Consider the following 22,117-nt stretch of genomic DNA (forward strand, 5'->3'; position numbering starts at 1 on the left):
TGGCTTCTTTCTGGTACGTTGTCAGATTTTCAATGTTAAACTTACAAAGTGTCCTTTTGAAGTTAATTGCCTCCAGCAATACACAACGCACTGCTCTTAGCTGTTGGTTAGTTTGCGTTACATACTAAGGGAGGCAACTGGTGAAATCCAATATATGTCGCTAATACGAGGCACTGAAATACCTGATCGATCCACCGAGGTGTATATTGGTGAACAAACCGGCATCATAGCTAGTGAAGATGGGTGGAACCCCATTTAACAATCACTTCTGTACTAAGACCACCCGCGATTACAATGAAACTCTAAAGTACATATTTTTTCATCTGTATTCTCATGTTTTATAACAATAAACTTAAGAGCATCCGCTGTTACTAATTGTATCAAGTAATTCCAGACTCGTTTGATGATTCTAATACATTTTTTCCTCTGCTAGTTTGATGGGAAGGCTGATCAATGAGTCATAGCGGTAAAGGCATGCGCTTATCAAACGTAAACGTTTAATGTCTGTAATGTGAATAGATACAAAACTCAGTATTGGCAGGAACGATTTAAAGACAATCATTACATTAGCAATTTTCCACTGCGTGTCCAGATATTAGAATTTTTTCCAAATGCAATATCAAACTCTGTATCTTTGGAGACATCTTTATAAGGAAGAAACTGATGTAACATTTTTTCAAACACTTTTAAGATAACTGAAACAGAGATGAAAGAACTGATCTTGGAGATCGATTTAACGAATCAGAAAGTTGAGCGGTTAAGAAAAATGCATTAAAAAATAATGTGCATACGATAAACGTTGCAATTAATAAAGAAAGTCCATAACGTAGTATATATTTTATTACGTCATTGTATTAACTCTATATAGGAATAAGTTCTATTGCCCCTGTTTTCGTCAATAGCGTTCATCTTTATGATGTGCCAGAAAACAATGCTCCCAAAGGAAGCTTGTCGCAGAACGAATGCATCGTGAAAAATCGTAAAATAACGTCTCTGTTCAAACAGAAATGGGAAACCTCAAAACAGTTAGAATATATTCGAAAGTGAATTATACATGTTTTAACTTTTATTCCTCCAGATCCGGTTCCTACTGGTTGAAGGTGACCCCATGGGCGCTAAGGAAGATGTTGAACTGGATCAAGTCTAACTACGGGGACATCCCTGTCTACATAACAGAAAATGGAGTGTCCGACAACACCGGACAACTTAACGACCAAAACAGAACAGAGTACCTCAGGGCCTATATTGATGAAGTTTTAAAAGGTAAATTTAAAAAAAATCCAATAATGAAATAAATGTAAGAAAGATACACATCGCAAGACAGTATTGCCATTACTTTCAAACCTTTCACATTCGTCTATATCTTTCATCGAACACGCTTGGATCTAGAGCAAAACTTGCCAGTGATTCCGCAGCAGACGATCTTTATTAATGTACATGTTTAGTTCTATAGCTTTGTACTCACACTAAATTTCACTAGTACTATTAAATAATGCATAGTATAAGAAACTATTTACTATTTAAAACAAATAAACACGTTTTGCAAGGACAGACATAGCTTTTACCCGAAATGCCACGATTCGTAGTGTTGTCTGTTCGAGAAAATCAACCAGTAGAGTGAAATATACATCGCTCTTAAGAATAAATATCATTTGTAGTTTGGAAACATATTGTTTCTTGACTTTGCTAGCCGTACACCTGGATGGATGCAATGTGAAGGGTTATACTGTCTGGACACTGATGGACAACTTCGAGTGGGAACGAGGATACTTTGAGAGATTCGGGCTTTATGCAGTCAACTTCTCCCATCCTGACAGGCCGAGAACCATAAAGCAGTCAGCGATTTTCTACCGGCGTGTTATTACCGACAACGGTCTTTCACCAACACCACTCAGGTACTGTGTTTGCCTCACGGAAATCTTCATTCTAGTACAAAATCCAAATGTTGTTCTCGCAAACTCTGCTGTGTTTGTCTTTAGTAATTTCTCACAAGGTAGAGTAAGACCTAAAAGGACGTCATATGAAACAAATGGATTTCAATAAAACGACCAGGAGAGTATACCTTAGGTCTACCAAGTAGAGCACGCTGTTCATGTTTCCCTATTTTGTGCGAATGCCTTTTGTGGTTAAAGTAAAATGAAATTAAGTGATTTTTTTCCCTAAAACACGTTAAGACGGTCGCATACAATACATATTTACTTCATAAACCGTTTTTGTCATTTACGCACGTTTACTGTCATTATACGAGGAAATACAAGGGAAATTGCGACCAGAAAAGATTGGTAATGGAGAAAAAGATGTCAAACAAATATTACGTAAGGAAAGAGTAAGGTCCATACTGCAAGAATTTACATAAGACTCAGCTTCTGTATTATACTTTCTTTGATTAGTTTATGCATGTAATAGCGCTAGAAACTGGCAGTATGATTTACCGATCAACAAAGACAATTCATTGATGAAATTCGTTTTTCCCACCGTCTAGACTGCCATATGTGCCCGAACCGAGGCCGTACGAATCAGAATTCTACTATGAAACGTTTCCCAGCGACTTTAAATGGAGTACCGCAACTGCATCATATCAGGTGGAGGGTGCATGGAACGAAGGGGGTAGGTATATATTGCATATAAGTTGCAGGCCACAGAACGAAGACGGTATTTATAAACCCCATATGATCTATATTTTATAGGGCACATAAGTCAGAGAAAGACACAAAATTCCACGTTGTTGCTATTTTGTAAGTTAATTCAGAATGATTTACATTCATAAGACGTCCTTAACCTTATTCATTCTATTTTACAGCAAATTGTAAGTGCAAGCAAATGTGTTATGTATGGACACACATTTTTAGATTCATGACATCAAAGTTTAGATAATACGAGGTCAATAGTATGATCACTGTAAATCTGTTATTACATTCATGGTTTTGAGGTAATTTCATCCCTTGTGAAACAGTTTATTTAATCCGGAAAATTTATTTTTGTATACCTTTGGCATGACAAAACTATCATAACATCAGATGCATTTTTTCAGGAAGGGGCCTGAGCATTTGGGATACCTTTTCTCGCATGCCAGGAAATGTAGACAATAATGACACCGGGGATGTGGCTTGTGACAGCTACAATAAGTACGAAGAGGATGTCAAGTTGCTTCAAGATCTGAATGTAAGCTTTCTTCAAGCTTGTTTGAGAACAATATATTCCGCATACCAAGGAAAATATTTTGTGTGGATATTTCTTTACTCTCGCTTTTATTGCGTTCGTTTACTTAATGGAGTTAGGATTTCTAAGCCTTCTGTATAATATGATCAATGTCTGGCTGGACACCAATAAATCATACTAAAAATAATTTGTAAAGGCAATTTAATGGCAGCATACAATATAAGCGTTTGTTAAATTCCAAATGTTTATCTCAGTATCATTTACTTTGTATATCTCATTTGTCATCAACTAACATCATTAACATTCAATTCAATTCCTTTCCTTCTTGTATCCTGCATCCCTAAAGTAAAGAACAATGTTGTACACTGAGCCAGTCCTATTCATTAGAAATACTACTGTACACGGAGCTTGTCCTGATCATCATATATACCGTTGTACACTGAGCTTGTTCCTTTAATCAGACATACTGCTAACACTGAGCATGTCGTATTCATTATACAAACTGCTGTACGAGAAGCTTTTCACATTCTTTAGAAAATCTCCTGTACGCCAAACTTTTCAAAATTCTTTAGACATACTCCTGTACGCCAAACATTTCCTATTCTTTAGACATAATGATGTACGCCAAACTTTTCATATTCTTTAGACATACACCTGTACGCCAAACGTTTCCTATCTTTTAGACACACTGTCTTATGCCAAATATTTCGTATTATATAGACAAACTCCTGTACGCCAAAACGTTTCCTATTCTTTATACACAGTGCCTTACGACAAACGTTTAATATTCTTTAGTAATACTACTGTACGCCAAACGTTTCCTGTTCTTTAGACATAATGCTGTACGCCAAACATTTCAAATTCTTTAGACATACTCCTGTACGCCAAACGTTTCCTATTCTTTAGACGTACTCATGTATGCCAAACGTTTCCTATTCTTTAGACATACTCATGTATGCTAAACGTTTCCTATTCTTTAGACATACTCATGTACGCCAAACGTTTCCTATCTTTTAGACACACTGCCTTATGCCAAACATTTCATATTATATAGACAAACTCCTGTACGCCAAACGTTTCATATTATTCAGACATATTGCTGTACGCGAAGCCTTTACTATTCATTAGACATACTAATGTACGTGAAGTTTTGTTTTCATTAAACATACTCGTTTTTGCTTCTTCTATTACATCATACATATATTAAACCTTAGAGGACTCTCGTATTCGATTGCATTCTGATTTTATATTTTTTCAGAACTTTCAAGTGTAATCATTGATTTAAATATCAAATAAAATTCGATTTGTTTTCGATATTAAATTAAAAATGACTAAATTTACATATGAAAGAGCCGTAATGTGGTCCTTAAAAAATTATCACATATGTTTCATAGCGTCGTTTAAATGTTTAATCTCAAAGGTAGCTTATGTTCAACTTGCTTGACCTCCTTGTTGAATTTATCTCATGACGTTGTGTATCTCAACGTATTTATAGGTAACAAACTACAGATTTTCCATTGCGTGGCCTAGACTATTTCCAGAAGGGTCAGGAAGAATTAATCAAGAAGGTGTTGATTACTATCACCGACTAATTGACCTGCTGCTTAAAGTCAACATTGAGCCCATGGTGACCCTGTACCACTGGGATCTGCCACAGGCTATAGAAGACAAGGGAGGCTGGCTGAATGAATCCACGGCCGAACTTTTCGCAGAGTATGCTAACTTTACCTTCAACGAGTATGGAGATAAGGTAAGCTATTTCTATGAATTCCAGTTTTGCTCTGATCTAAATGTATACTGCCAGACATAGGTATACGTGTCGCTTCTCCATTGAGAAGGCAACTATGTCTCATCTTTATCCTGTGTTGAGAAGTCTTGTCAAGCAAATATCATGTTAATGTACATAGTGATAACCTTCTGTAGCGTTATACAAAACCCTTTGTAATGAAATTCCAGTTTTATTATGAGAGCAACGTAAAATGTAATGACGATGTCCGTACGCGAATCTGTTGGTCTGACTCTCTGTTACTGTTGTACTTCAGTTTTACGCTGTCGGCCTTTACCAAACGTTGCGAATGGCCTGCATATAGAGTGAAGAAGAGGATTCTTGATTTTTGCATCAACTGGTTTACGGTGAAGTCGCTGTCATTGAATAAAGAACAATAGTTACACACAGTATGAAATAAAGGGATGGTTTACACGATATATATATATATATATATATATATATATATATATATATATATATATATATATATATATATATATATATATATATATATATTTCTCGAATATGTACCTTTACGAATGTTTGGGGATGGCTTACAGGTTTGGTGATACATAAAATGGCTGAGGTTAAAGGTCAATGTCACTGTAATAGCGGGTGTATAGTGGAACGTTCGCAATACTCTTGTTTTATGTCAAATACATGGTCTTCAACAAAATGTTACACATCCAGTACATGCAAACTTTTGGTTTGACTTTGAAGTCATTTGGATGCTGACTTCTTAAAAATATAACCTTGTATTTGTATTATGATCACTATCAAAGTTGTTTTTTAAACACAAAAGTTCTCAGTCTACGCTGAAGGAGCGACTTTTGCGTAAATACAAAAAACGTAATACTTCAAGTTCTTCGGATGTCTGGAGTAATCTCTGTTGTTACTATCTCAAAATGCACGTGGTTTAAGAACATGCTGAAAATAAATGTACTTAATATGTCCAGAATAATTTCCCTTCATACAAAAATAAAACTTATCATAAATCACTGTTGCATTTTAGTGCATGCTTAAAAGTAATTATTGATTAAACATTTTATCTGACCGAATTCCAGGTAAAATACTGGATAACGTTAAATGAACCCTGGTGTGTCTCATTCCTTGGTTACGGCGTAGGGACCAAGGCCCCTGGAATTAAGCAAACAGGGACCAGCGACTACGTTGCAGCACACAACCTGATCAAAGCTCATGGGAAGGCATATCGACTCTATCATCAATACTGGCACTCTTCACAAAATGGTAAATACGTTTATTTTCTGACATTGCAGCAATTGGTGAAAATGTTTACATTAGTAGTACTAAAAATTCACTGGGACAGCCGTATGTCTTATGATCTTATCGTGTTCAGTTTTCCGATGATCGATATGGTACAACCATGGTTTTTCAATTAAGTTCATAATTGCACATTTTTGAATGGGTTATATCGAAGTATGAACAGTGTTTCTTAAGCATTATTAGTTACGCTGATAGATAAGCAAAGACAAGTTAACACTTGGAATCGTTTCTGAATATAAAATGTCATTTTCTTATTATTAATTTCCATTTCGATATCATTTAAGGTTCCGTAGGTATCACCCTAAACACAGATTGGACCGAACCCCGTAACAGACAGCATCCGTCAGACTGGGAGGCCTCAGAACGGATGCAACAGTTTAGACTCGGTTGGTATGCTCATCCCGTTTTTGTTAACGGGGACTATCCGGAGGTGATGAAAAGACAAATAGAGAAGAAAAGCAAAGCACAGGGATTTGTAAAATCAAGACTCCCCGAGTTCACAGAGGAGGAGAAGAAGTACATCAAAGGTAAATGTATAAGTGGCTTTACGCATGCATGATATGATTTTGCGAAGACCAGCTCTGAAATTGAATGCGCAAGGGAGACAGAAATTTATAGAAGTATACTACATGCTTTACAGTTACAGTAATATTTAGTATTTTGATCGGTGTAGCTCACTGGCACATCTAATTTCATTTATACCGGAAAGGTGTGTCAGTATGTGCGTGAACGTTTCGAAGGATGCTAGATTTTAATATACAAAATTGCAGTGGCAGTATTTGAGTGCATCCTTTCACTCGGTATGTCATCCGCTGCAGGATTTATTTAAATCATCAGCGCCCATGCTGCTGCGTTATACGCATCACTTTGAAGATACAGACCGCTTATATGATTCTTTACATGACATCCTCGAGCGCGTACCACAGAGCGAGAAGCTGATTCTCATCGACGACTCATCCCAAAAGACATTTTCTACAGCAAATGTGCCATTCCCAAGAGACCAGCCGGACTCTCGAAGGCGATTTCAAAGACCTCAAATTAATATACTAATGGCAGACATTGGCAAGCCGCAGAGACAACTAACGCTTCAAGCTCTGGGTTCGAGTGCAACATTACGACAAACAGTAACTGGACCGTCTGAACAGCGAAAGCCAACGCAACAAAAACAGTGCGGTAGCCAGGCTATACCTAAAATAAAATCCATTTGTGTCACTTGCGGCAGGCCTTGATATTCCAGGATATATTTGTTTAGCTATAACAGGAGATGCAGCATAAGCTAAAAGTCGACTGTATACCCTTCGTCATATCCAGAAGGTCGGATGCCAACAAAACCCTTTCGAAGAATGCTTGATTTTAATTTTTTTAAAAACTATGTTAAGCTAATTAAATGAATATGTGATCAATTATTTGAATTTTAATTGAATTAATTTTTCCTACTTTGTTTATGTTCTTAGGTTCGTTCGACTTCCTTGGCTTGAATTTCTACACATCAGGGCTCTGCTCAAGCCAAACTTACGATTCTTCACAAATTGGCTACAACGAAGATACAGATGTGCTGACCATACAGGATACGTATTGGAAAAGGTGATATTGAATGGGTTATTGCATAATACATATTCAATAATATAATTAGTGTCATATGAGTGTATTTAGGTACAGAATTGTCAACCGCTCCGGTGACCAGTGGTTATAGCGTTCGCCTCGGATGCGAAGGTCGCGAGTTTGAATTCCGACCGAGTCATACCAATGACTTATAAAACTGGTACTAGCAGTTGCCTCGCTAGGCGCTCAGCATTAAGAGGTTAGTGTTAGGACTTGTCGTCCTGGTGTCAGTATAATGTGACTGGCTGGAACATCATTCTTACATGTCTGCGGCATCATGCCCCATGCTAGACATCATTATAAACTGTAAGACTGAAGACATCGTAGCGATATGACTGGAAAATTGTTAAAGCTACGTTAAAAATCCATAACACACACACACACACACACACACACACACACGAAATTGTCAAATAGGACGGTACCTGAATATAAGCAAGAGAATAATGTTTCCTTCCGACGACCATAATACTGGTTCACTACGATCGGCATCACTTAATAATTTTAATATCAATAAACCGAACAATGAAGATTTAAAGATGTCACTGTTACTCTGGAGAATGTCCGTAATATTAATTGAAAATTGATCTTAAGAGAACAGAACTCACGGATATGTTTAAAATAAAATAGAAAAAATATATAGTTACCTGCCAAAATAAGATAGATACTATATTTACAAATCTTGTGAAACTACTTGCATGAACATAAATATTTGCAATATTTGTTATATACTTTCAAATTTAATTCAAATATTTATTGTCAAGAAAATGTTAACTAATACATGAATTGTTATTAGAATTAATGGCTTTTGATTATTTTGATGATGCTAGATTAGATTTTGTAGATCAGCCCATTTATGTTGTTTATGAGGGCTTCATTGGAAAACTTGAAATAAAAGCTGAGCGTCATCAATAAATACATCTGAGTGTACTATTCTGATAATGTGACAGTTTGATTTTCTGACGATTCATAAGATGCTGCTAATGGCTATTAAAAAAAATCCAGTCTTTAATGTTTTTGTACTACTCCATTTTGATTAGGTTAAACGGAAGCAGTTGATCTTTCTTCATTTTAAAGTCTTTGCAAAAGTATCAGTTCATAATTAGATGTACCTGCTCGCTTTGGGATTACGTCAAGTCCGTCTTGTAATCTATGGGACTGAGGGTCTCGAACATGTAGTGTCATAATTCTTTCACATTGTCAGGAAAATTTACGTCTTAAAAGGACATAAGGACAATTGTTTTGGTGAATATTTCTTGAAGACAGGGAAAACATTGATAGTTCAGGTAGAAAGTGAATACATGCAGTTTTGTGCAAGAACACATCTTTAATAGCACAAACACTACCATGTACTTAGTATACACCCCATTATATGCACGAAAACTTAGCTTACTATACGCTCGTTTGTTTCCTCCGTTAACTTTACATTGTCAAAATCGTTCAGTATTTTACGATATTGCACTCACGTGGACATCATATTGCATGCACGCGAGCCCAATAGTATAGTAAGAACTACTTCGCATACAAATCACTGCCACATTCCAGCTGCTTTGCCACATTCCGCATTAACATTCATGATACCATGTTTCGGATTTAGGCTAGCGATATACGCCAGAGTTCAGAAAAAAACAAATAACATGCAAGTGACAAATCATAAACTGTCTTCTTTAGCTGGTAACAAGAATGGCAAAAATATACTTAACAGTTTTTCATCCTGAATTTCTTCAAAATGTACATTCTTAGTTCCGCAAATCCGAATTACATGAGCCATGTCATGGGTTCTCAAGCTTGATTACACATTTCGAAATTGTTCTGAAATTTCGACTTTATTCCAAGTGCAATTACATCCTCCTTACTGCACTCAAAATGAAATAAACATTATATTCCATAGAGTCTTTTTGATAATTGCAATTGAAAGACTTCATATTTTTCCCACATTATGATTTCAAACATTCAAAGGCAAAACAGAAACACACGTGCAGAAGTCAACACGATGCTCCCTTGCTGCTAAAATCCGATGTACTTCATGTAGCATTGGCACAGATAAATCCAGTCCATAATCACGGAATTTCGTAGAATCGACAAAAATACCAAGATCTATTCATTCCAGATCAAATGTAAAAGTTGTTGCAATGGGCATTCATTCACAATATAACTCTAAATTTCAAATTTAATTAAACTAAAACGCAATTTTCATTCGAAAGTTACGTCTAGCACGCGAATAACTTCAAATTTATCTGGGCGGAGTTATGTGCGCATTAATAATGTTGTTGTTGTGTAGTGATGAATCTGCGCTTGTGTATTTAGTTTGGAATATTGCATACATTCATTTACTTTGTTTCTTTAGTGTATTTTTGTTTATATACTTAAGCCTTAGGTAGAATAAGAAAATGAGCATATAATAAAAAGGTTACTGAGTTTGTATGGGAAAATATGAACTCGTTTTGTCCGATGGTTATACTGCACTCCCAAGGTCGTGCAGTATTTCCATCAAAAAATCTCTTTCATATTTTCCCCATACAAATGCAGTAAACTATAAGCATTTAAATTGCTTTCACAAAACTAAAGTTGGATATATATATATATATATATATATATATATATATATATATATATATATATATATATATGTATATATGTATATATATATATATATATATATATATATATATATATATATATATATATATATATATATATATATATATATATATATATATATATGTTTCAAAGAAATACTGTTCAAATTTTTAATGACTGAATCGCGTTTAAATTTCATGGCATAACGTGATTACGTTTCCCTTAAGACTGAAACTAGATTTGAACGTATTTTGCATGCATTCACTAGGATGTATTTATCGCATATAAAACGAGAGCGCCGTTTCTCGAGAATGTCCATTTAGTACGCTAAATCTCGTCAAACGTCCCAGTCGATATACAGATACCAAGAAAGCAATTACATAAGATAAAAAAGACAATGAAAAACGAATAAAAATAGATAGCTTTAATTTGAAAAGATAATTACACTGAGTAACGCTGTCATTATGTTCAAAACAATGCAACTATTTTAAATCAACAATAACAAGATATTAAAAATACGCTAAAATGTTACATGATTATTGATTAGAAAGTTGAATAGAATATTCAGACTTGCTATTGTGTTCGCCTCCATATGCATGACATTTATATATTTAGCTCAAACACACTATTCTCCATTTTGACATAAATTAGAACATAATTACCTGCATACATACTCACAAGGACAAGTTTCATCAAACCCCTATATGATTTATATAGTGATGCCTAGGTTTGACTACATTAGTATCCAAATTAATATATACAATCAGAAGGGACATTTCAAATACGTAAGGACTGTTTTTTTATAGACCAAGTATAGAGACTGATAGGCACTTGGCCCATTTGTTTAAATACCACACTTCATTAGAGAAAACATTTATCGTAAGTTTTATTCCTGGTATTTTATGTTGTGTAGCTCTGGATCAAGCTGGTTAAAGGTTACTCCCTGGGGCATCCGTAGAATCCTTGACTGGATCCAGAACTCTTATGGGAATATCACAATATTCATCACCGAAAATGGTGTATCAGACAGAACCGGGACGCTGGCTGACACAGAGAGAATCGATTTTTACAGAGCCTATATCAACGAAGTGCTCAAAGGTTTTGCCTCTTTTTGGATCATAAATAAAATGTCTCTTTTCAAGAAAACTAGCAATAAAACTCCATTCAAAAACTTTAAGCATAAAACTGTTCAAAGTTGAAGAGTCGTGAAGCCGCATATTTGTATATTTGGATTTATTTAACCAATATATGGTATATTAGTTCAGACAATAATTTGACTATAAGATGCGGCACAAACCAAACATTATGAATGACTTTATATGTTAAAGGAGATAAACTTATACGTTACCGTTTTGGATTGAATTGTTTGTCTTCGCCTTATGACATTCTAAACGCATAGACCAGATTTCTCTTTGAGAAAGCGATATTGCAGTGGTATACTTTACTGTCATCACATTGCACGTTGATGTAACCAGAAAATAAAAACGACAATAACTATAAATGGCAACGTAATTTAACGCAAACACAATAAAATGTTGATGTTCCTGCTTTTTTATCATAATAATAATATAACATCCTTTTCTTTAGCGATCCGCCTTGATGGAGTCAATGTCAAGGGCTATACGGCCTGGTCCTTGATGGACAATTTCGAGTGGGAGAGAGGTTATGTTGAGAGATTTGGGCTACATTACGTGAATTTTTCTGACCCTGCCAGGCCCAGGACTCCAAAGGCCTCGGCTGTACTGTTCAACCGTATCATTATGGACAACGGATTCAAACATGATGCTCTCACAAGTCGTGAATTATTCCAGCCTCTCAGAGCATACGAAGATGAGTTCTTATATGGTCTTTTCCCAGAGGATTTCACGTGGGGGGTCGCCACGGCAGCATATCAGATTGAAGGAGGATGGGATGAGGACGGTATGGGCAGTGGTTTTGTTATTAGACAGATGTTGTTATAATACCAATCTAAAACGTAGCTAGAAAACGGAAGTGACCAGATTATTCACTATTTCTTCTACTTACAGATTTTATATAAGTATTAACGTTGCTCCATTTAGTAGTTTTATCTAGTGAATCATTCCTAGTAAAATTCGCTTTAAAGGGAAAATATATGAGGATGGCCATTAAATCGAAACCGAGATCTTTTAGAGTTCCTATGGGACCAACTTCCATTAAAAAGTTCATTAACCGTCAGATGCCAGTTTTAACAATTAAAGATGTGCTTCGTGTATTAAGAGATTCATTCAATAAAACTGCGCTTCCTATGACGTCTCCCATTATGTCACGAACTCTGCGACATATCATTTGTTTTTATGAATGACGGCTTTTAGATATTCTTTTTAAACCCATAACGCTGACGCGAAACTAAAATACTTGATAAAGTCAGTTAAAAGGGTACGACGTCATATAAATCTATGAATAAAACCGAATATGTCATCAGAAATACATTGACATAGTTCCTCTTTAATAATCTCTTTAACAAGAAAAATATTATTTCTTTTATACCATCAGGAAAGGGGCTAAGCATATGGGATAAAATAACCCACGACCGGAGAGGACAAATTAAAGATAATTCCACGGGAGACATCGCATGTGATAGTTATCACAAATATTTAGAAGATGTGAAACTTTTGAAGAATTTAAAGGTAGTATAATTAGGTACTATACAATCTCCAACAGCTTTAATTTGTAGTCTTTGTCTTTGCACATGGAATCCCTCCCTTGTTTTTTTCTTTTATTATGTTGCTAATAATTAGCAAAACTATTTAGTTAAGGTGAGTGCATCAAAATAAAAATTAATTCATTTTGTGACAAAAACCAACTCACCTTCGTCTGAACTGCAACGTGTTTTACAGGCCCGATAATTAGCGATTTTAGTTTTCGTTTACTCTTCACAGAGTTCGTAATGTATGGTCTTGACTCCCCTTTATAATTAATGTAATATTATTTTTTATTTTATTTTTCTCTGTCAAGGTTAATCACTACAGATTTTCTATCTCCTGGCCACGTGTGTTACCCCAAGGTACCGCAGACAACGTGAATCCACTTGGTATTGCTTACTATGACGCCTTGATCAATAGCCTTTTGGACGAAGGGATAAAACCAATTGTGACCTTGAACCACTGGGATTTGCCCCAAGTCCTAGAAGACAAACGAGGGTGGCTTAACGACTCCATTGTGGACATTTTTGCTGAATATGCCAGAATATGTTTCCAACAATATGGCGATCGTGTGAGTGCAGTTTACACACTTTGTTAATTGAAATACTCCATGAACTTTCATATTCTTGATATGTGGAATATGCTGGGGATTATCTCTGACTTTCGTTTACCTGCAACATGTAATGTATGCACCTAATCCCTCTCATTTGCAAAATGAGTTAATATGTAAATACATCTATTAGCATACTAGAGGGTCTTTATAATCTGAAAATTCAACAATTGAACGAACTCTTTAGGGTATAAAGGTCTTATTAATTTTAGTTCAATATGCTGTTCACAATTGCAAGTCAATATATTCACTTTATTAACAAAATTCGTCTAAGCTGGAAGGAATCAACATTCTCCGAAAAGAAATATATTCTGTCACAAATCAATCACTGAAGTAAGTTGTAGATTCAGATACAATTTGACGCTGAAGTTGACCATAACTCATTTTGATTACTGTTCCGTTTTGATGTTGAAGTTGACCATAACTCATTTTGATTACTGTTCCATTTCAGTGTTCATGTTGACTATATCTCATTTTGATTACTGTTCCGTTTTGATGTTCATGTCTACCATAGTTCCGTTTTGATGTTCATGTTGACCATTGTTCCGTTTGCATTTCCCTACAGGTAAAGAGTTGGATAACCCATAACGAACCATTCATCGTGGCACTAGAGTATTCAGATGCCGCTGTCCACGGTGCCGATGGAATCTATAGAGCGGCCCATAATCTTATTAGGGCTCATGCTAAAGTATACCAACTTTACAAAGCAAAATTTAGGCGTCAACAAAAAGGTTTTACTTTCAAACCTGAATAACATCTATCCATCTCGCTCTTCCTATTCTACTTTAGCCGTATATTCTACATAAAGAACACATTAGCACGTGTGTATGAGTCAGTTGGTATGCCTGTGTGTGTCCGCCAAGAACCAAGATTAAGCCACTATGCTCCAAGTTCTTTCAAATTAGCTCAAAATTAATCTTCATATTTTATGTTCTATGTATAAAAAAGATAAAGCCGGAGCTTTAGTATTTTCCAATTATGTCCCTGCATGCATGATGTAAAACAGTACGAAACACTGTTTTGGAACTGTAGAGTATTTATTTTAGGCGTCCAGAACGTACAGCTATTTGATGGTAACGGTAATATTAGGGTGTGCTTACAGTGTATGAATTCACACACACACACACACACACACACACACACACACACACACACACATATATATATATATATATATATATATATATATATATATATATATATATATATATATATATATATATATATATATATATATATATATATATATATATATATAATGTTGTCGTTAGTTTAAATCTATTTTGTGGCTTTGTTCCCTGGAAAAATGAATCGATAGATTTTGAAACCGTCTGGGCCGTTTTCGCTTCGGTTTTGTTGTTTGTCAATGTTTTCCAGTGCTTGTTTTTAAAGACTATTAGCCGTGTGGTTTTAATTCATATTTTGCATTTGTTAAGACATACGCTTCCACTCTTGCGTCTTCAACAAATTAACCTATTCTCTCTTTTACGTTTCCTTTTCTTGCAACATTTTAGGTGTTGTTGGAATCACATTGAATCACGATTTTGGATTTCCAAAGAGGAGATATAATCCACAAGATGTGGATGCAGCGGAGAAATACAACCAGTTCCATTTGGGATGGTTTGCAAATCCTATATTTGGAAATGGGGATTACCCAGACGTCATGAAGTGGCAAATTGGAAATAAAAGTAGAGCTATGAACCTCGCCGTGTCAAGACTTCCTAAATTCAATGAGAGCGAAAAGATTTTAATAAAAGGTAATGACTCTTGTTAAACTGAGATCGGTATATTAAAATAACACTAACTTAACATTAGATTTGTTTTGCAGAGTTCAAAGACCTTTTGATAATATACTCTTTCTCTTTCGATGTATTCACCAATAAAAGATGAAAGTTGTCTTAAGTATAATATTAGATTCTGCAGGACTTAAAGTTTATCAACCTTACCTTATGTTTCGGCCGGAGCTTACAAAATGACAGAGTATCAAACAGGATCAAAGTAGCAGGAAATTGTTATAAATACCTCGATTATTATTTCTGGATTGGTTACCTATCTAATCTCGAACTTGATGACGTGATAAATTAATGGACTGGTTTCTCACAATCTTCCTTAAATGTCAGCCGCTTGAAAAAATGTTTTAAAACTTCGTATGTTGACGGCAGAAGCCGTTTAATCTCTGACATAATTGGAAACATATACTGCTACATTGGACCAAATCTCGTTACAAATATAAAACGTTTTGTTTTAAAATAATTAAAAATAATGTACAAATGAGTGTTGATATATCAAGATGACACTTTACCAATTTCAGATGTCTCTGTAGTCGTCCTCATGTATCCTTTATTTATTCTAGGTAGTGCGGATTTCTTCGGTTTTAACTCATACACCTCTAGGCTGGTCACAAACAAAGTCCAACCCGGCAATACATATTTTGAAAATGACATTGGTGTGGAAGCTGAACCCAGCCCTGACTGGAAAGGGTAAAATAAACATGCAGAATGATTTCTATCCTTTCTTTATTTAATTATCTTCCTTTTATTGTTAAACAAGTTCCAATATCTTAAATAAAGCAGTGTCGATGGCTGAATTATTGGTGTAATATAGTCTCAGTTGGAATATACTCGTTTTATTCCGATCCGAGAGGAGCAAGTTCACTCTGACTCCAAATGAAACTCGGCGGCAATCATAATTCCTAAATTTCAAACTGCTGCACAGTAGCCTTGGTAAAAAGACGCAATGTCCTGCATAACCGTCTTACGTTGTCATTTCAGTCGTATTGTATTTTGGCGACAAGATGATAAAAGGTTAACAACTGCGCTAGAAATCTTGTACGAAAAAATGTATATAATAGTACAGTCTTTCTTTATTTACAGAGCTTTAAATACTTTAGTTATGCTCCGTTTTCGACTTCGTAAGCACAATTCCAAATTCCCCCAAAACAACATAAGAAGGTCTAATTATGTTCTGTTGGTCGTTACACGTGACGACGTTCACAAGAATAAAACAATAGAAATTAAAACAGTTTTTGCTTTATTTTGAGTAATGCATTTATGGGTGATAAATAAACAAAGACTGAAGGGTTTATAATCAATAGCCACAAATCAGCAAATAATGAAACATCGGCAAAAATATATATCTGATTTAAATTCTTAGAAACTATTCCGCTATAACCTTGGAAATGGTCGTACTGTAGGTTTTCTTGCTTTCCGTTGACAGTGATTTCTTCTAGGTTCTTTTACACCACTGTCCTTGCAATCGTGCTACTTGGAGATCCTCTTTTTTAAATGTTTTGAATGGCACCGGAAAAATTCACGAATGTTTACTTTGCACCCTCGTCCACGTTATTAATCGTCATCGTCTATTATAGACGTTTATAGGACTTTGCATTTTAAGTATATTTGTTTTTCTCAATGATCCTTACATTTTCTTGCTACATTAATGGAGTTTCAAAGGGCTGTGATATCAGTCGTGACAATATACGTAAAAACCTACTCTACCTTGTGTACTATATGCATCAAGCGGATTCACCCCTTGAACAAATGTTGTATATTTCATATTATGACATTATAATGTGTACGACATCAAACAAGACGCTAGGCAATGTACAGCTAAATTTATCTTGCTAAATCATTCTTGTTAAATATATATTTATGTAATGGTGTGAAACGAGATGTTATTTTTATCATAGATTTCAATTACGTTTTGTCTACGCTCACAGCGACGTCTAAAACTAAAAAGGTTACATTGCCTCGTTTTTATTTTACATCGTTTTCCCAGGTCATGGTTTGGTTTATTTATGGCTTACACATGAAAGCTGAAGCTTTACAACTCCCTCAATCTTTTTCATCACCCATGTACATCTGCCGCTGGCATTGTGGTCAATGATGCGGTTCTTGTTGCAGATTTTGCTGATGGTTTGGAGTTTCTAGTCGGTATACGTTCTGTCCATTACAGTTCTTCAAAAAAAAATGTTGTATTTGACGCCAATATATCTTTAAGATCAGTATCTCATTAAAAACACTCAGAGTTTCACGTACCTCATTCTGCTGACCGCTGATGTCATCGTTTAGGTCCAGTAGGCACGAGTATTACAAGCAATGACCCTTTTTCTGGTCACTCAGTATTCTAGAAACAGAACAGTAATCGTTATTTCCGATTTCTATATTGTGTGTGTCTATGTCTATGTGAGTATGTCTATGTCTTTGTATTCAGAAACCTTAAATGCCCATAACGTCTATAGGTAGCGCGTGATTGTATATGTTTGTGTGTTTTGTATGTAAAACATTAGGATTAAAAGAAACAATATCTTTCCTTCCCTTGTGAGTTGCACTGTTAGTGCGTGGGTATTAGATTATAAGTAAGTGTGTGAATAACTGTATGATAACATAACTTGTGTGCCTTCGTCCGTTTACTTTACGTGTACTTGGGTGTTTGATAGCAAAGATGTGTGTTAGTGACTGTAACATAAATCCCATTTCTGCCATTCGTTTTATTTGTACGGTTATTTTGTATGGTAATGGTGGATACTGGATTGTAAAAATGTGTGCTAGTGACCAACACATAACTTCTCTTTCCATCGTTCGTTTTATTTGTAAAGACGATTGTTGGATGGAACGTGTGTCTGTTAGTATTGATTGCATAACTCATATTTCCTTCATCTGTTTTGTTTGTATGTGTTTGCGTGATTGTCTTTAACAAGTTGTGGCAACCATTACAAATCCCTTACCTTCTCTTGTGCGTTTTGTTTGCTAGTGAGGTCGTGGGATCGTTAATATCTGTGTTAGCGACTATCATATAATTCCTTTTTCCCATATCCTTTTGGGAGCTATAAACCCCCAATGGTACTTTGCAGGCGCAATATTAACTCCTATAGGAGGCACAGTGAAATCCGTAATGTTAAATTCCCAAATAGAATTATAATCCTCTAGTGGTAAATTCCCATAAGGGTCAAGACTGAACGAAAACGAAACTTTGAATTCATAGATGGCCACACAGTCCCAGTCTAATTTGAATTCCCGTACATGGACATACTTACCCAAATTTGTCGTAATGTATTTACCATAGGGGCTGTAGTGCCACAAAACTGCCATTTAAGGAACGTTTGAAATCATTCTAGTGATATACCATTTTAATGTTATTTTATCTTCATTCAGATCGGGATCCAGTTGGTTGAAGGTATACCCGCGTGAACTCCGCGAAGCACTGAACTGGATCAGAGTTCACTACAACAACGCGTCCGTCTTCATCACAGAGAATGGTATCTCCGACAACACGGGAACTTTGGATGATCAACCCAGGATAGATTACCTACGATCATACATTGATGAAGTCTTGAAAGGTAAGGTATTTCATTAAAATAGCTACGTTAAAATAGGTACGAAACAGTATTGCAATACGAACAAATGCATGTATCCAGGGCGAGTCCAATAAAAATACATGGTATTTTGTTTTTGATTGAAGCATACACGTTTTAAAGCTTGCGAAATAAAATAAAATCTCGGTATCCTTCCAATAAGCATATACATTTGAATCTTTTACAACCAATACATTCCGTTCGAAAACTACTTCAAAGTAGCGACTTCGGTTTGGATATAATTGGGTGAAATATTTGTTATTAATGTCACGTTTTCGTTTTAGCTATCAAGATAGACGGATGTAACATCAAAGGGTACACGGTATGGTCACTCCTGGACAACTTTGAGTGGAAAAATGGCTATACGGAGCGGTTTGGTTTACACTATGTCAACTTCTCTGATCCTGAAAGGCCAAGAACCCCCAAAGCATCGGCATATTTTTACACTTCCATCATAGAAAACAATGGATTTAACAAACCTTTTAACGAAACAAGTGGACCTATAAAACCAACAACTACTCCTTTATGTGAACAAAATAAAATTACAACACCCAAAAACCAGGTGATAACCAAGAAAAGCGTTAACGGATCTCCGCCATTTTCGGCATGCATGTACACCAGCTTCGTCTTAGCCATGCTGTCATTTCTGCTGTTTTGAGTATTGCATGTGATGCAAGATATATTTTTGTAAATAAATTTAAAATACAATTAAACAGAAACTTAAAAAGAGTCGCAGGACCTTTTGCCATCGTCTGCCTTCATACGAAGTGCATTTTATATTTAATATGTAAGTTATATGATTTACATTGTATAAGTGGTACTTTTGTACACATGAAATTTGTAAATAGGTGAAAGGATTTACTTGATAGAGACAGTTTTCTCCTTTTAAACTCATGTTTTAGATATATATGGTACGCGACGAAATTGTAAAACCAATGTAGACAAGTAAAGCCCGAGTATTGATTGGTCGCAGAAGCGTTGATGCTGAATCAGCCCTGGAATCAAAGAAAACAACATGAAACGTGTGTAATATATGACTGTTACGTTCCTCTTTACTGTCACATTCATTCACATGCTATGGGCTGATATGTGAGTCTTAACACACAGGATTTATCCAGTCGTTATTTCGATAGAGCACGGAACCTCTAAACAATGGTGCTTAAAAACTTCAGATTGACAAGGATCGTGTTGCCCATTCTTTTCTCTTTAACTGGATTAACCTGCCGAATGGATTGGTTTGCTGATCTTTTCAAAGGCACCTTCTGAATCATTTCGTAACATAAGTTTCACAAGCTATTACTTGCAAAAATAACTTTTCCGAAGAGTTACACTTCTATTCTTTTCTGCACTTTCCGGGCAAAAGTAAAGACGAGCCAACGGTAGTCGTAATCGGCGTTAATATTGTCAGGTTCGTTTAAATGTATATTTATATCAGTCGTACATTTAAGTTGTAGATATAGAAGTTTAGATCATTTACATAGCTGTATCGTCAGGATACATAATAGTATGACCGAGCGTTAAGTTCTTCTTGCTTGTATGCGTGCCTCCTGTGCATTTATCACTATTTGCTCTTTTCCACTGACCGCTACGGTGGCCTAGTGGTTAGAGCGTCCGCCTCGGAAGCGGGAGGTCGTGGGTTCGAACCCCGGCTGAGTCATACCGAATACTTACAAAAATGGATGGTACTAACAGCTGCCTCGCTTGGTGCTCAGCATTAAGAGATTAGTGTTAGAACTTGTCGGCCTGGTGTCAGGATAATGTGACTGGGTGGGACATCATGCTACGTGTCTGCGGCATGATGCCTCAGTGCTAGACATGACTATAAACTGCCACACTGTAGACATCGTGGCGATTTGACTGAAAAATTGTTAAAGCTACGTTAAAAATCCTAATCACACACACACACACACACACACGCTCACTCTTTTTCACTCATTGACCAGTTTGAGCACAACTTGTCAAGGTGCGCCAATTATTCATTAATTGTGTCTGAAGTCACTGAATGTGGACAAGAAATTCAAAACAATTTATTTCTATTCATTCAGGTCTGTCGTAATTGGCAAGTCATTTAAGAAAACATTCCATGTAAATTAAGATAGGTCTATCTGAATGAAGTGATATAGATATTCTCCATTAATAGCGTTCATGTATATACAGATGTATAACACTGAGTAGGACTTTTCCCATGTGTATATTTTTCAATCGCAATATGTTCTAAATTCATAAAAATGTAGTGCACTTATTATTTTATCAACCCGTACATTTCTTTGTTATAATAAATATATATTGCCATATAAAATGTTCTTTTTTGAATATTCAAACATTACAAGAGAATACATGCGCAAGAAAAACAGACCTATGAAGAATGTTAGCATCTGCTACTTTTGATAAGGTAATGTGCAACGGACACTCAAGGCAAATAGCATTGGGTTGTGATGTTTTGTAAGGACCTAAGGACAATCTCCTGCGAAATATTGGAGCATTTAACAACGGGACAATTTTATAATTGCACACACCTAAGGATCCACGCGATCCCAGATCACTCAGACATAAAGAGATTGGTGTAAATTGTCTTATATAAAATATATCTGCAGATACACTGCATCGAAAAGTATGAACAAAGAGTGTCTTGTTCCTAAGTGTCTATAAAATAAAAGCTGAATGAATATTTAAAGTCATCTAATTTGGAAGATCAAAGACTTTACTTATCAAAGACACCAAGGAAAGTGTTGATGAGCGAACCGTTTCTGCATCACACAATTATTGACATCACATCTGATGTTCACACAGCAAACACGCGTGGCCGATTGGCAGCAGGTCGAAAATCCCTGATGATTCCACAAAGTGTTATAAACTTTTCGATGACTTTATAATTTTTATTTACATTACAGTCATTGCTATTTATTAAAATTGTATATAGTTTTCTTTTTCATCATTTAATACCAGACAAAAGTCGTCATCACATCATTTAAGGTCCGATTTCTATGAGAGCTCATCACTGCAATAATGATGACGTCAAATTAAAACATCAAGTCATTTAGAGCTGCTCTGACGTTCTCCTCACAGCTCATGATCTTACAGAAAACCAAAATATAGTG

The 22,117-nt window shown here is 35.6% G+C and overlaps 1 protein-coding gene across 1 annotated transcript in view; it reads left to right on the forward strand.

Annotated features, from left to right (window-relative positions):
- The window catches only part of LOC149776803 (lactase/phlorizin hydrolase-like), an 85,532-nt gene extending 64,214 nt beyond the window's left edge, over positions 1–21,318 (forward strand). The window contains exons 22-38 of the mRNA XM_089941501.1: positions 1,079–1,263; positions 1,691–1,895; positions 2,483–2,607; positions 3,032–3,162; positions 4,655–4,909; positions 5,992–6,175; positions 6,496–6,738; positions 7,666–7,795; positions 11,307–11,491; positions 11,981–12,313; positions 12,908–13,041; positions 13,370–13,627; positions 14,232–14,397; positions 15,181–15,423; positions 16,020–16,146; positions 18,820–19,004; positions 19,304–21,318. Coding sequence (XP_089797627.1) covers positions 1,079–1,263; positions 1,691–1,895; positions 2,483–2,607; positions 3,032–3,162; positions 4,655–4,909; positions 5,992–6,175; positions 6,496–6,738; positions 7,666–7,795; positions 11,307–11,491; positions 11,981–12,313; positions 12,908–13,041; positions 13,370–13,627; positions 14,232–14,397; positions 15,181–15,423; positions 16,020–16,146; positions 18,820–19,004; positions 19,304–19,677 — 3,463 coding nt within the window. The 3' untranslated portion in view covers positions 19,678–21,318. The remainder of the gene's footprint in view (positions 1–1,078; positions 1,264–1,690; positions 1,896–2,482; positions 2,608–3,031; positions 3,163–4,654; positions 4,910–5,991; positions 6,176–6,495; positions 6,739–7,665; positions 7,796–11,306; positions 11,492–11,980; positions 12,314–12,907; positions 13,042–13,369; positions 13,628–14,231; positions 14,398–15,180; positions 15,424–16,019; positions 16,147–18,819; positions 19,005–19,303) is intronic.
- The last annotated feature ends 799 nt before the right edge of the window (positions 21,319–22,117 follow it).

The sequence above is a fragment of the Sinohyriopsis cumingii genome, chromosome 18 (assembly GCF_028554795.1).
Source record: "Sinohyriopsis cumingii isolate HCF-2022 chromosome 18, ASM2855479v2, whole genome shotgun sequence".
NCBI classification, from domain to species: Eukaryota; Metazoa; Mollusca; class Bivalvia; order Unionida; family Unionidae; genus Sinohyriopsis; species Sinohyriopsis cumingii.